This window comes from Bos mutus, chromosome X (genome assembly GCF_027580195.1).
Source record: "Bos mutus isolate GX-2022 chromosome X, NWIPB_WYAK_1.1, whole genome shotgun sequence".
NCBI lineage: Eukaryota > Metazoa > Chordata > Mammalia > Artiodactyla > Bovidae > Bos > Bos mutus.
Genome location: NC_091646.1, coordinates 130,862,082 through 130,877,075, shown reverse-complemented (window position 1 = coordinate 130,877,075; position 14,994 = coordinate 130,862,082). Strand labels below are relative to the sequence as shown.

The 14,994-nt window shown below is 51.9% G+C and overlaps 1 protein-coding gene across 3 annotated transcripts in view; it reads left to right on the top strand.

Moving 5' to 3' along the window:
* Positions 1 to 14,994, top strand: part of PRKX (protein kinase cAMP-dependent X-linked catalytic subunit) — a 59,988-nt gene that overhangs the window by 17,561 nt on the left and 27,433 nt on the right. For 2 of the 3 annotated variants that reach the window (XM_070366386.1, XM_070366385.1), the window contains exon 2: positions 4,898 to 5,066. In XM_070366386.1, the coding sequence (XP_070222487.1) occupies positions 4,898 to 5,066 (169 nt within the window). Of the gene's footprint in view, positions 1 to 1,946; positions 1,984 to 4,897; positions 5,067 to 14,994 lie in introns of those variants that run through there. The other variant, XM_070366387.1, reaches the window with a different exon arrangement.

Genomic DNA, 14,994 nt, shown 5'->3' with positions numbered 1-14,994 from the left:
AAATGGCAACCGACTCCAGTCTTCTTGGCTGGAGAATCCCATGGACAGAGGAGCCTGGTGGGCTGCAGTCCATGGGGTTGTAAAGAGTCGGACACGACAAAGCACGGACCACGTGACATTGTCACGTCCCACCCTGGATGCAGCTTCGACTTTTAAAGTGGCCAGCTCGTGTTATCAAATTACAGAGACCAACCTTTGCCTCTGGGTCAAGAGTTACCAGGCGAGGTTCAGAGCAGCTCATATCTTCTCTCAGGGAGCCCAGTGCAAGAGCAGGAATTCAAGGCATCTCCTTGTGTAACATTTGTTAGCAGTGGGAGTTGGGCTGGCAACTTCCCTTGTTCCTGGTTTTCTTTTGTGATTGCACACTTTGTATCTTTGATAGGAGACAGCGTAACTTAAATAGCCCGTGACTAGAAGAATTGGGAGGGTGCTGTGAAGTATCTGTTCTATTTTTATCTTTTAAAAATAAGTATCTTACAGAACGAAGGAGGTGACTGTGCAATGGAATGCGGCTTGACTCCACAGCATTTTGAGGGAATGACTGGTTTTGTTTTTGAAAGCCTGTCTAGACGAGTGGACTCACAAGGGCGGTCTGCCCCACCCAGCGCCCAGCTGAACTGTGTCCAGCTTATTCAGCTGATCTTTGAAGCTGAAGATTCCAAGCTTAAAAAAAAAAAACAAAAAAACTTCATGACTTTATCCAAAGCACACATTTTTTTGAGGGTAGATTTTGCTTATTAAGAGAGAATTCCCAAATCAATAAAATTCACCTGTTGGAAGGGTCCAGTTCCATGATTTTAAGTTTAATCAAAGTTAGCACACATTCTTTACAGAACTCCTGAAGGTTCCCCCACCCCCAGTGAAACAGGAGTTGGTACTGGTTTGCAGCCATAATTTCCAAAAGCCAACTTTTATTCTGTGTTTCTTAATCTTTTTTATTTTATGCTGGAGTATTGCCGATTAACAATGTTGTGATGGCTTCAGGTGGACAGCAAAGGGACTCAGCCATGCATACACATGTACCCGTTCTCCCCCAACTCCCCTCCATCCAGGCCACCATGTGACACTAAGCAGAGTTCCCTGTGCTGTCCAGCAGGTCCTTGCTGGTTCTCCATGTTAAACACAGCAGTGTGTCCATGTCCATCCCAGACTCCCTGACTATCCCTTCGCCCATCCTTCCCCCTTGGAACCATAAGGTTGTTACAGAGTATTGGGCAGAGTCCCCTGTGCTGTCCAGCAGGTCCTTGTTGGTTCTTCATGTTAAATACAGCAGTGTGTCCATGTCCATCCCACACTCCCTAACTTATCTCTTCGCCCTGGCAATCATGAGTTTGTTTTCTAAGTCTCGTGCGTCTCTTTCTGTTTTGTTATGTTCATTTTTCTCCTGTTGACATGCAGTGGTGTGCTAGCTTCAGGTATATAGCAAAGTGAGTCAGTTATACATATATCTCCTCTATTTTTAAAGATTCTTTCACATATAGGTCATTACAGAGTACTGAATAGAGTTCCCTGCGCTATATAGTACGTCCTTGTTCAAAATCTATTTTCTGCATCGTGTGTGTGTGTGTGTGTGTGTGTGGCGTGCTCTGTCATTCAGTCCTGTCTGACTCTTTGCGACCCCATGGACTGTAGCCCACCAGGCTCCTCTGTCCATGGGATTCTCCAGCCAAGAAGACTGGAGTGGGGTGCCATTTCCTTCTCCAGGGGGATCTTCCCAACTCGGGGATCAAACCTGGGTCTCCAGCATTGAAGACACATTCTTGACTCTCTGAACCACCAGAGAAGCCCGTTTAAAGCACAAACTAGGGCATTTTCAAGGAACCAGGGCTATCGGGGTTGGCCAAAAAAAGTTCGTTTGCCTAGCAAACCGATTGTTCTATAAAATTCTTGGTGAAAATGAAAAATGTTTTTCACTTTTACTCAAAACAGGATGAACTTTCTGGTCCACCCAGTGCTTATGAATGTCTGAAACAGGAAGAAAAGGTAATTTCTCATCAGGCGAAAGACATAGTCCAGTTCCCTGTTTTTCAGCAGAACACAGGAGATTAAATTCATCCGTGTAGGATCTTCTTGTACGTTTAGCCAGGCTTTGGTAAACCTCTGCCTTGGTGGGATTTCCATGTGGACTCTCAACTCACCGGTTGTTACCATCATCCTGTTGTTTGACCACGTCTTTTCCTTTATGTGTGAAATCATGTTTCTTTTTAAATGTGTCTTCAGATGGTTTCTTTCGAATCTTTTCATCATCAAGGTCATGACAGCCCACTCCCCAATTCTTGCCTGGAGGATCCCATGGACAGAGGAGCCTGGTGAGCTGCGGTCCGTGGGGTGGTAACACCTGGACACGACTGATCGAGTAACACTTACATTAGTCTCCTTATACTTTGATCATGAAAGAGTGAATACGTCCTTCAGGACGGGGTCTTTTCGTTCAGAAACGCAAGAGAGAAATATGTAAGAAAATGCTACTGGTGGTCTCCATGATGTGGAACCATTAAAACCAATGCGATTTCTTCCAAATTGTGTCAGAGGTATCTAAAAATAAAAGAAAGATACAGTGTCATCACATATTTGATTCCTGCAGTCTCAAGGATAAAAAATACAGTTATTGGGAAGCAAGACTTCATGTCTTAAGAGAAGTGTTACTGTGTCCATTTTCTGCATGAGATACCATGCGTAGGTACAGTTAGAAACATTTTCTTATAACATGAGGAATCCTTTCCCTTCCACTAATTAAAATGTACAGTGCAAGTGAAGTTCATAAAAAGGAACGTGGACTGTAGCAGTCTTTTTGGAGAAACTTCTTTTAGGAAGTCTGAGAGTAATTCCCCTTTCTAGCCAGGCTGTGTTCCCAGTAAGGACTGCCCAGGAGCTTACCCCACGGGTAGCAGAAACTCAGCAGCGTTTCCTTTGCCAAGAAAATGTTATTATTAGCCAGAAGCAGACACACTGTTTGTGCATACTTCTTTTGATAAGCTTTTGCAAACTTCATCACTTTTCCAGAACAGGCTGGCTTCTCTTTTTATGATTTCTCATTGTCTTTCTTGCACATTTGTCCTCATCAGCGTTAATCTGGACAAAGACAATTGAGCGTGGTGTCCTCACCACTGGCCTTTAATTTCCCCAAATTTTCCCAGACCACGTCAGCGTATCCAGAGACCTGAGCGGAGCTCCGTTGGGGCACTTGAAACATGTACATTTCCATGTCCAGACCTGTTCTCAAACAGGAGGAAGATTAAAGTTGTGTTAGGTTCTATCTGCAAAGACATGAACGTGTGGTATTAAGTGATTAAACAACAAGGATGCTCGGACAATTCCTGAGCATTGTTTGGTTGAATTCGTACCGCCTGGTGCGGCCATAACAAATTTCCACCAAACTGGGAAGCTTGAAACTGTAGACATTCATCTTCTCTGAACCCTGGGGACCAGACGTCTGAGGTCAGGGTGTCCCAGGGCTGAGCTCCCTGCAGAGGCTCCAGGGGAGGGTCCTTCCCACCTCTTCCAGCTTCTGTGGTCTCCAGGCGTCCGTCCCTGGGCTGGTGGCCGCCTCCCTCCCGTCTCTGCCTCCGTCTCCATGTGGCTTCTCCTCTGGGTCTGTCTCTCCTGTCCTGTGTCTTATGAGGACCCTGTCCTTGGGTTTACGACCACCCCTGGTGACTCAGACAGTAAAGAGTCTGCCTGCAATGCAGGAGACCGGGGTTCAGTCCCTGAGTCGGGAAAGTTCCCTGGAGGAGGGCATGGCAACCCACTCCAGTGTTCTTGCCTGGAGCATCCCCATGAACAGAGGAGCCTGGCGGGCCACAGTCCACGGGGTTGCAAAGAGTCAGTTCGGCAGCGAGAGTTAATTACAGTGTTGGGTTCGTTTCAGGTGTACAGCACAGTGAGTCAGTTACGTACCTGTTCTTTTTTTACATTCTCTTTCCATACACGGTCATTACGAGATGTGGAGGAGAATTCCCTGTGCTATCCAGTAGTAGCTTCTTGCTTGTCCGTTTTCCACGTAGTCGTGTGTGCTCTGTTCGTCCCAAACTCTGCATTTAACGCTCCCCCAACCCTTTCCCCTTCAGTCGCCGTAAGTTTGTTTTCTGTGTCTCGTCCTGATTTAGAAAAGTGTCAAGAAAAAGACACGTCAAAGGAATGTATTTGGCGTGCTTTCCCATTCTGCCTTTACCTACGTGTGTGTTTTCTCTGGGATGACTCATTTCCAGAAACGATGGTCAGTCACTCTCCATCAAAGGACAATTCAGGGGCAAGTTATGCTTCTTGTCCTTCAGCCGCTCATTCGTGTCCGTCTCTGTGCGACCCCATGGACTGCAGCTCGCCAGGCCTCCCTGTCCATCAGCAACTCCCAGACTTTATCCAAACTCATGTCCATCGAGTCAGTGATGCCATCCAACCATCTCCTCCTCTGTTGTCCCCTTCTCCTCCTGCCTTCAATCTTTCCCAGCAGCCGGGTCTTTTCCAGTGAGTCAGCTCTTCCCATTAGATGGCCAAAGGATTGGAGTTTCAGCTTCAGCATCAGTCCTTCCAATGAACACCCAGGGCTGATCCTTTAGGATGGAGTGGTTGGATCTCCTTGCAAGGGACTCTCAAGTGTTTTCCAGCCCCACAGTTCGAAAGCATCAATGCTTAAGTGCACTCAGCCTTCCTTATGGTGCAGCTCGCACGTCTGTGCGTCGCTCCTGGGAGAACCACAGCTGTGACTCTTGGTAGCTTCGTCGTAGTCAAGTGATGCTGTGTGTGCACGAATTTAACTTGACTGTTGCAGAGGAGTGTCTGTCGCCTGGTGTCTCGTAGGGAATGGAGTCGTCTGACCTGCCAGGTTGTCCGACATTCCTGGTGGGGGGAGCCATGGTCACTGAGCACGCCTCTCCCCCACTCTGCCCTCCGCATGCAGGTACAGGGACGTTCGGCCGCGTGCAGCTCGTCCAGGAGAAGACAAGCAAGCATTTCTTCGCCCTGAAGGTGATGACCATCCCCGACATCATCCGCCTGAAGCAGGAGCAGCACGTGCACAATGAGAAGTCGGTGCTGAAGGAAGTCAACCACCCTTTCCTGGTCAAACTGTAAGTCCTTGGCTCTGGGTCCCTGCCTGCCTGCTCGCCCGCACCCCCCAACGTGGGAGTCTCCTGTGTGTGCTGGAGACGGAGCATGTTCCCGCTGGGTCCTGAAGCACCTCAGGCTCCCCATCTTAACACAAGAGAGGATGCTGTTCCCACCGAGTGCCTGCCCAGGGTCGGTGGGGAGAAGGGGTGCCTGTCTGCCCCAGCAAGACATCCACGTGGGCTCCCCGCCTCCCATCGCCAGAGCTCTCATCTCCTGGGTTTTCCTGGGACCTCAGTCACCCGCTCCCCTCTGCCCACTCCCATCCTCTCTGGGGTGTCTCGTGGAGTCTCGAGTATCGTCACATGGATGTATCCTGGCGTTGTCCAGTTGATGGTGCCCGGCATGCAGCGCATACATGCCTCTGTCTCCCACACTCTTTGAAGTTTGCTTTATTGGTTGATTTATGATTTGGGGGCTGAGGTGCATGATTATTGGGCTACCCAGGTGTTGCTGGTGGTGAAGAACCCACCTGCCAATGCAGGAGATCCGAGAGACATGGGTTCGATCTCTGGGTGGGGAAGATCCCCTTGAGGAGGGCATGGCAACCCACTCCAGTGTTCTTGGGTTTCCCTGTTGGCTCATAGGGTACAGAATCTGCCTGCAGTGCAGGAGACCCGGGTCCAATTCCTGGGTTGGGAAGGTCCCCTGGAGAAGTGCGTGGCAACCCACTCCAGTATTCTTGCCTGGAGAATCCCATGGACAGAAGAGCCTGGTGGGCTACAGTCCAGGGAGAAGGAAATGGCAATCCACTCCGGTATTCTGGGGTTTCCCTGGTGGCTCATTGGGTACCGAATCTGCCTGCAATGCGGGAGACCCGGGTTCAGTCCCTGGGTTGGGACGGTCCCCTGGAGAAGGGCATGGTGACCCACTCCAGTATTCTTGCCTGGAGAATCCCACGGACAGAGGAGCCTGGAGGGGTTACAGTCCACGGGGTCGCAAAGAGTCGGACCCGACGGAGTGACTTTCACTCACTGCCCTGCACGGGCCGGTGGAGTCTTTCCCACTGAGCCACCAGGAAAGCGGCTCTCCTACGCCCTTTGCTACTGAAAGGTACGACCCTGGCCCACGGCCCAGACGTGTAGGCGTCCACAGCAGGCTGTCTGTCCCCATCCCTGGGGGAGGTGGGGGAAGCTCTTTCCTGGCTCCCAGCTCCTGCCTGCACTGTATTCCTCTCAATCCCCCTTGTCCCCCAGCCCAGCCTGTGCTCGGAGTTAACAGCTGTTCTGGCTTCCCCGACCTGACTGCTTACAAGGCACCCTTCGCTTCCCTGCAGTCATCGGGGTCCACCCACCCCACGCCGCGCCTCGCCAGCCATCTGCGTCTGTGTTTGCAGGTCCGGAGAGAATGACCCCAGGGGCTTTATTTAGTGGTGTCCTCGAGACGGGTGGTCACGGGCTCTGGCTTTGTCCCTGGCTTTGACTGTTTTTCGGGCTTAACACCTTGCTCAGTGGGTAAACAACCCAGCCGCCAGTGCAGGAGATGTGGGTTCCATCCCCGGCTCTGCAGAGATCCCCTGGAGGAGGGCATGGCAACCCGCTCCGGTGTTGTTGCCTGGAGAGTCCCCACGGACAGAGGAGCCTGCGGGCGGCTACAGTCCACGGGGTTGCAGAGAGTCAGACACGACAGAAGTGACTGAGCACGCGGGCACGGTGACCCTTTTGAGATGCCCTTCCCTCCATCATCCCAGCACAGTGACCGCAGTGGAAGGTGGGGGTGCCAGCCACGTGGTCAGCCCAGGATCACGCCTCCACTGCGATGCTCGCCTCCTCTGCCTTGCCCTGCCCCTCACCACCTCCCAACTCAGCCATCCACACCTGCCTTCTGCGATCCACTCGCCCAGGCAAGCAGACACAGGACCGTTTACTATGGTCTCGGAGCATCTTGGTGTCCCCCCCTCCGCCCCCACGCACAGACGAAAACACCCGTAAACTCAAAACCACCAGAGCAATGTCTCCAGACGAGTAGAGGCATGTTTGATGGGGGACAGAAGGGAGCAGCTGGCTTTTTTGTGCGTGTGTCTGACTTTCCTTTTACGGAGCCGAAGGGCAGTGTGGGGCCCGTGTGGACAGGTCACTAGAGCCTCGTGCTTTTGAGTCATCAGAACAGAAGTCATTGGTGCATCGGAGTCAACCCCCTGACCCCAGTCAAGTCTGAGCCTCCAGGTGGCTGACGGGAAGACTTGTAGACAATGGAATGTGTGTGTGTCTTCCTCTGCAACAAAACAAAGCTTCTTCTTAACGGTGTCTCTCCTGTGAACTCAGAGATTCTGGGAAGGCACTCCTGTTGCCCAGCGGTTTTCGATGAATCTTTTATAAAGGAGATGTGGACTGCTCTGTCTGTGGCCAAGGCATTCTCACGTGATTTAGGAGAACTGGCTTGAGCCTTTTTTTTTCTTTTAAACCAAATACAGGAAGTCCTCAAACCAGAACCCCAGGGTGTGTCCCCGAGGGTGCTTCGTGGCCCAGTTTTCCCAGGAAGACAGGCCTCCTGGTGGCCGGATTCCTGTTTGTTCTGGAGACCTAGTGGTCTGTTGAGCTGCTGTGCTAGCTTATGTGATGGTTAGAGAATCTGCCTGCAATGCAGGAGACTCGGGTTCAGTCCCTGGGCTGGGAGCAAGAGAAGGAAAGGCAGCCCACTCCAGTGTTCTTGCCTGGACAATCCCACGGACAGAGGAGCCCGGTGGGCTATGGTCTGTGTGGTCGCAAAGAGTTGGATACGACTGAGCGACTAACACATGGAAGAGAAGCAGATAGACTTGATGGTGAATAGGAAAAGTCCGAGATGTTGTTGCTGAGAAGACAAGAGTTTGGAAAAGAGGCAAGAAGCCGGTGGGAGAAGCTCTTTTCAGGGCTGGGAGTGGCAGAGTGGAGATGCTGAGTTGACCTCTTTGCTTGTGCTCTGGACTCAGGAAACATTGGGGTGATGCTCTTGTGAGTCTTGCGCTGTGGGGGCTTCCAGCTCTGGATATCCCACCTCGTTCTGGGTTTAATTGTGTCTGCCTCCCCAAAAGATGGGTCTTCCCTGGTGGCTCAGACGGTAAAGAATCTGTCTGCAATGCAGAAGACCTGGGTTCGATCCCTGGGACGGGAAGATCCCCTGGAGAAGGAAATAGCAACCCACTCCAACGTTCTTGCCTGGAGAACCTCATGGACACAGGAGCCTGGTAGGCTACAGTCCATGGGGTCGCAAAGAGTCAGTCACACATGACTGAGCAACTAGCATCCAAGCCCAGAAATATACCATAAGTACCTGTGAAAGTGACCTTGTTTGGAAATTGGGGCATTGCAGGTAGAATTAAGTTGTTGAGGTAGAAATGTGTTGGTCATCCGATTTGATGGGTGGCCTTATACCAAGAGGCCTAGGTTGGGAAGAATCCCAGGAGAAGGAGATGGGGGTTTTCCCTTGTAATTTAGTCTACACAGCTGTGCCTCTCTGTGTGCCTGTCTCCTGACCTCCTCTTTCTGTATGGACTCCAGTCCTTTGGGATCAGGACCCGCCCTAGTGACGTCATTTCACCTTTATCCTCTCTTTGAAGATCCATCTCCTAATACAGTCATATTCCTAGGTCCTGGGGGGTTAGCAGTTCAATTTATGGATTTGGGGTGATGCAGATGGTGTATATATATATATATAAATCTGCCTGAAATGGCAGGAGACACGGGTTCAGTCCCTGGGTCGGGAAGATCCCCTGGAGGAGGAAATGGCAACCCAGCCCAGTATTCTTGCCTGGAGAATCCCATGGACAGAGGAGCCCAGCAGGCTATGGTCTGTGGGCTCGCAAAGCTCAGGACATGACCGAGTCACTGACACTTTGACCATCCAGCCCAGAATACCTACTTACTAATTTGCTCAGTGCAGGTCTTTGAGCCCATGAGGGTGTTATTATAAGGTCCTTGAGGTTTGGGATGTTTTTCCGTGCATTATCACTTCAGAGACCAGGTTGTGTTTGAAAACTGGGATTGCGTTGATCCAGGGCCAGCAGGCTTTGGATGTGTCCCCGTACAAAGAGCAGTGGGGAGAGGGATCTGTGTGACCAGCCTTGGGAACAGACGGCAGGGGACGCCCGCGGCCACGGGGTGAAGCATGCAGTTGAGTGGGAAGAAAACCAGGAGGTGAGCAGCTGTTGAATCCTCCCAGCTGTGCAGTTTTCTCTTGGAAGTGAGTCACTTCTCCTAATATCTGCCTTTTGAAACACTGTCCAGAAACCCCGAGTGGGTTTTCCTTGTATTTACATGAAGCTGTGTGGAACACGGAAGATCATGCCGAAGGAAGACTCCAGTCTGAACTTCTGCTTGAACGGGTTTGGCACGTTCGCCCAGGGTGTTATCAGCAAGTTCGGGATTTGAAGTGCTACTGGTTGCATTTTTCTGAAAGCCAGCCAGGAGGTTCACTACATAGATAGAGGACAGAACTTTTCTGTTCTGCAATAAAGCCATTCCGAAGGTCAGTGCAGCCAGCGGAGAGATAATTTTAGAAGAGCTGAGTAACTCAGCGTCCAGGGTGTTGAAGGATTGTGACACAGTCAAGATTTCCCAGGGGAGGATGGCTTCGGTCCTGTCTGAAGAAGGCTACCCTGTGTCTGCTCCCTGTCCTTTCTGCTGTATAGAAATTGCTGGCATCTAAGAGTGGGACCCAGAGAAGGCGGTGGCACCCCACTCCAGTACTCTTGCCTGGAAAATCCCATGGACGGAGGAGCCTGGAAGGCTGCAGTCCATGGGGTCGCGAAGAGTTGGACATGACTGAGCGACTTCACTTTCACTCTTCACTTCCATGCATTGGAGAAGGGAATGGCAACCCATTCCAGAATCCTTGCCTGGAGAATCCCATGGTCAGAGGAGCCTGGTGGGCTACAGTCCATGGGGTCGCAAAGAGTCAGACACGGCTGAGTGCCTTCACTTTCACTTTTCACTTTCCTGCATTGGAGAAGGAAATGGCAACCCACTCCAGTGTTCTTGCCTGGAGAATCCCAGGGATAGGGGAGCGTGGTGGGCTGCCGTCTATGGGGTCACACAGAGTCGGACCCGACTGAAGCGACTTAGCAGCAGCAGCAGCAAGAGTGGCACCTAGAGAAGGGAATGGCAACCCACTGCAGTATCCTTGCCTGGAGAACCCCAATAGTCAGAGGAGCCTGGTGGGCTACAGTCCATGGGGTCGCCAAGAGTCAAACATGGCTGAGCGGCTAACACTTTCTGTTCTTTTGAGAGTGGCACCATGACAGGTGTTCTCAGCACTGCTGACATTTTTAGGACTTAAGCCCAGGAGGCAGCATCTGTATTAACCTGAGAACTGCTCTGAGGAAGCAGGACGGGGTGCAGGGAGCCAAGTTATATAGACGTTTTGCAACAGAGAGCAGGTAGTGTGAACATCAGAAGATGATTGTTAATGAAGGAAATCAGATATCCGAATGTAAGGAATTTAGTGCTTTTCTATGTATGGATGTGAGTGTTGAACCATAAAGAAAGCTGAGTGCTGAAGAGTTGATGCTTTTGAACTGTGGTGTTGGAGAAGACCCTTGAGAGTCCCTTGGACTGCAAGGAGATCCAACCAGTCCATTCTAAAGGAAATCGGTCCTGGGTGTTCATTGGAGGGACTGATGTTGAAGCTGAAACTCCCAATACTTTGGGCACCTCATGCGAAGAGCTGACACATTGGAAAAGAGCCTGATGCTGGGAAAGATTGAGGGTGGGAGGAGAAGGGGACAACAGAGGATGAGATGGTTGGATGGCATCACTGACTCTATGGACATGAGTCTGAACAAGCTCCAGGAGTTGGTGATGGAAAGGGAGGCCTGGCATGCTGCAGTCCATGGGGTTGCAGAGTTGGACACGACTGAGCAACTGAACTGAACTGATGTATAGGAAGATGCAAGAATCTGGACTCACTGAAGTCATTCCTTTATTCTGCATCTCAGCTACCTGGGGCCAGCGTCCCGTGTGTTCACCTTGTGAGTTTCCTCAGGGCTCACCATGGGGAGTGGCTGCTAGAAGGCAAGTGTTGTTTCCTGAGTTCCTTCAGGGCTAATGGACTCACTCCATCGTGGTTGCAATCACTCATGACTGTGACATCCTTGGTTTACTGATATGGCTGGAAATGATTCCATTTCTCATGAGTTTCTATAGAGGTTCATTGTGCAGGGTCATCAGTCAGGTGTCATTGGGACCCTAGAAGAAATTTCCCCATCAGAAAAGCGCTCGCTGGGTGCTAAGCTCTCCCAAGAAAGAACAGTGAGGCTGTCATACCTTTGGGATTCTGTGTGCTTCTCTTTGAGCATCACGGCAAGGAAGAGGCTAGCTAGACCCAGACATGTCATGCTGTGACCCAGAGAAGGAGTGCGTGCAGCCCAGAGAAAGAGACTTGTCTCGATTATAAATGATGGAAAAAAGACGGGCGTCTGGTCACCTGGTTTCTCTAGACAGTGATGCCGGGGAGGAAGACATGTTCCTGATCCTTCCAGGCTCTTCTGGCTGGTCTAAGAATGAAATGGACCTGAGACAGATGAACCAGGAGAAAAAGCACACAAAAATTTAATCTCACGTATACATGGGAGAGAGCTACGAAAATGGAGTCGCTCCTGAAAATGGCCCAACGTGTAGCCTGCATGCTCACTTGTGTCCCAGGTCTTCACGACCCACATGGACTGTAGCCCTGCCAGGCTCCTCTATCCATGGGATTCTCCAGGCCAGAATACTGGAATGGATTGCCATGTCCTCCTCCAGGGGATCTCCCCAACCCAGGGATAGAACTCCTGCGTCTCCTGCTTCGGCAGGCGAACTCTTTACCCCTGAGCCAACTGGGACTCCCCAAATGGCCCTAACACTCCCCTTAAATACCGTCTCCAGCTGAAGACAAAAACAGGATGTTGGGGGTAGTGGTTTGAGATATCAAAGAGGAGGAAGGGCAGTTGACATAGAGACGGAGAAAAAACAAAAGTTTTATAAATAAATGTTTGCTGGTCCAGGAGAGAGATAGAGACTCTGTGAACTCTGGTCTCCAGGCTTTGTTTGCCCCACCACAGAGGGGCCCATATCCTATGCAGACATCTCTGCTGAAACTAGGGAGTCCAGGAGCAACTCCTCTATGTTCTTTTAGGCAGTTCAGGGAGGAGGTCCAAGTTTTCCCTTGCGTCTGCTGGACCTTGTTTGATTTCAGCTGGAGATAATCTGCATGCCAGAGAGATACTGGGGGAGGGCAGGTTTTGTTCCTTTTCCAGTAAGAACAGCCACAAACCACCCCCACCCCACCCCAAGCCCTCTTCCTGCCTCCTATCTTCTGTCACATCTCAACACTGCAGATCTCGAGCCTTGAGACTGGGAATGGGAACTGGGGAAAGAGAAACCCCTAGAAGAGGCTGCCACTGTGCCTCCTAAAGATGGGGTCCCTGGGCAGCCCTGGCCGCAAGAGGCAGAAATCTAGCAATGCAGAAAGAAAGGGATTTATAGGAGTGTAACAAAGTGAGGAGAATACATCACTTAGCATGCAGCCCTCAATGTACATCATTACCCTGCACCGTTACTAGGCAACAGGTCCTGCTCAGCCATTGGTCAGCTCTGCAGCGGGTCCCGCCTACAAGCAACCAACTGTCCATAAGAGACCCTGAGTGGTCCTGCTCAGGCATGGGTTGAGGCCTCAGTGGGCTCAGCCCACCGGCAACCAACTATGAATGAGCGCCCATGAGTGGTCCCACTCAGCCATTGGTCAGTGCTGCAGAAGGACCAGCCCAGAAACAGTCGTCAATAAGTGACCCTTAGTAGTCCTGCCTAGCCATTGGTTGATGCCTCAGTGAGCTCCGCCCACTGGCAACCAACTATGAATGAGAGACCGTAAGTGGTACTGCACCTCCATTGGTTGGTACCTCAGAAGGCCCCGCCCACAAGCAACCAACTGCCAGTGAGCGACGCTTAGTGGTCCTGCTCACCCAGTGGCCAGCACCTCAGTGGGCCCTGCCCACAAGCAACCAACTCCCAATGAAGTCCTGGTGATGGTCCTGCTCAGCCGTTGGGCAGTGCCACAGTGGTCCCCAGGCAACCAACTGTCAATGAGTAACATTCTTGGTGCCACTCAACCATTGGTCATCTCTGCAATGGGACCCGCCCAGAAGCAAACTTCCAATGAGCGACCCTTAGTGGTCCTGCTCAGCCATTGGACAGCACCTCAGTGGGCCCCACCCACAAGCTGCTGTCAGTGAACAACCTTTCGTGTTTCCACTCAGCCATTGGTCGGCTCTGCAGTGGACACCGCCCACAAGCAGCCAACTGCCAATGAGCGACCCTTCGTGGTTCTGCTCAGCCATTGGACGGCACCGAGTGGGCCCCACCCACTGGCAAGGAAGCGTCAATGAACAGCGCTTAGAGATGCTGCTCAGCCATTGGACGGCACTGCAGCGGGCCCCGCCCACAGGCCAGCAGCTGTCATTCAATGCCCCTTAGGGCTTTCATCCAAAGGTGTGTGAACTGATGGTCATCAGGTGGACGCAGAGTCCAGATACGTGCCCTGGCCTTACCCCCAGGGGCCCTCCAGCTCACCCAGCCTTGGTCCAGTGGGAGAGCCCGGAGGGCCCCGGGAACAAGCTGGGGATTATGGCTTGGGGGGCCCCAGGGTGCTTGCCAGGGCCACCCACTGTCTGGACCGGGGCTTCAGGCCACGGTGACCGTCTCCCCCCGTCCTGGGTTCTGTGATCTAACTAGAGCGGGCGTCTGTCCTGGCTACCCTGCCGTCAGGGACCCCCATGGGACCTCGTCTCCCCCGTCTGGACACACTGAGAAGCCTGGAGGTCTCCCCCATCCTTGGGTCTGCGATCGAACTACAGTGGGCGTCTGTCTTAGCTACCATGCAGTCAGGGATCCCTAAGGGACCCCGTCTCCCCTGACCTGGGCACCCTAAGAAGCCCGAGGGTCAGTTCAGTGATGACAGCTGGGCGGGGTCTGGGGACCTGGCCCTCAGGGAGCTGCCCGCTGAGCTCTGTCCCTTCTGAGCCAGGCCTGGGACCCTGAAGGGTGAAACCTGTGCCTGGTGACCTGGCCCTTTGTTTTCAGAACAGAGAATATAACACGTGTCTGGTAGAGATTTAGCGCAACCTTGTCCACTGACCGTGACGGGACCTCAAGAGCAAAGGATGTGTGTGCGTGTGAATGTGCTCAGTCGTGTCTGACTCTTGGCGGCCCCGTGGACTGTAACCCTGCCAGGCTCCTCTGTCCGTGGGATTCTTCAGGTGAGAACACTGGAGTCGGTTGCCGTTTCCTTCTCCAGGGTATCTTCCCAACCTGGGGATCGAACCCAGGTCTCCTGCATTGCAGGGGGATTCTTCACCCCTGAGCCACCTGGGAAGCCAAGAAGTTGTCAGCAGCTAACCACGCCCATCCCTCACCTTCAGTACAAAAGGGCTTTGCTGAAAGCTTCCAGTAACTTTGGGTTTCTTAAGGCTTGATGCACCCATCTCCTTGTGTGGCCCTGTAACAAACTTTTCTGTGTTCCAAATTCCAGTATTCTAGTATTGTTTGGTCTCACTGGATGTCAGGCAGAGGGACTTGCGTTTATGGTAACAGCAGCTCTGTCTGAGCGTAGCGGGCTCCCCAGGTGGCCCAGATGGTAAGAAATGCTGCTTGCTGATGCAGGATACACAGGTTCAATCCCTGGATTGGGAAGATCCACTTGCAGAAGGGAATTGCAATGCAGTCCAGTCTCCTTGCCTGGGAAGTCCCATGGAGAGAGAGGAGCTAGAGGGCTACAGTCCATAGGGTTGCCAAGAGTAAGACAGGAGTGAGTGACTAAGTATGCGTCTGAGGCTAGCCTCAGAGAGTCTTCACATTTAAATGCACACTTAGAGAAAGCCTCTTGTATGCAGGACCCATACTTTGCTCTAACTGATAACCGCAGTGACGAGTGAAATAG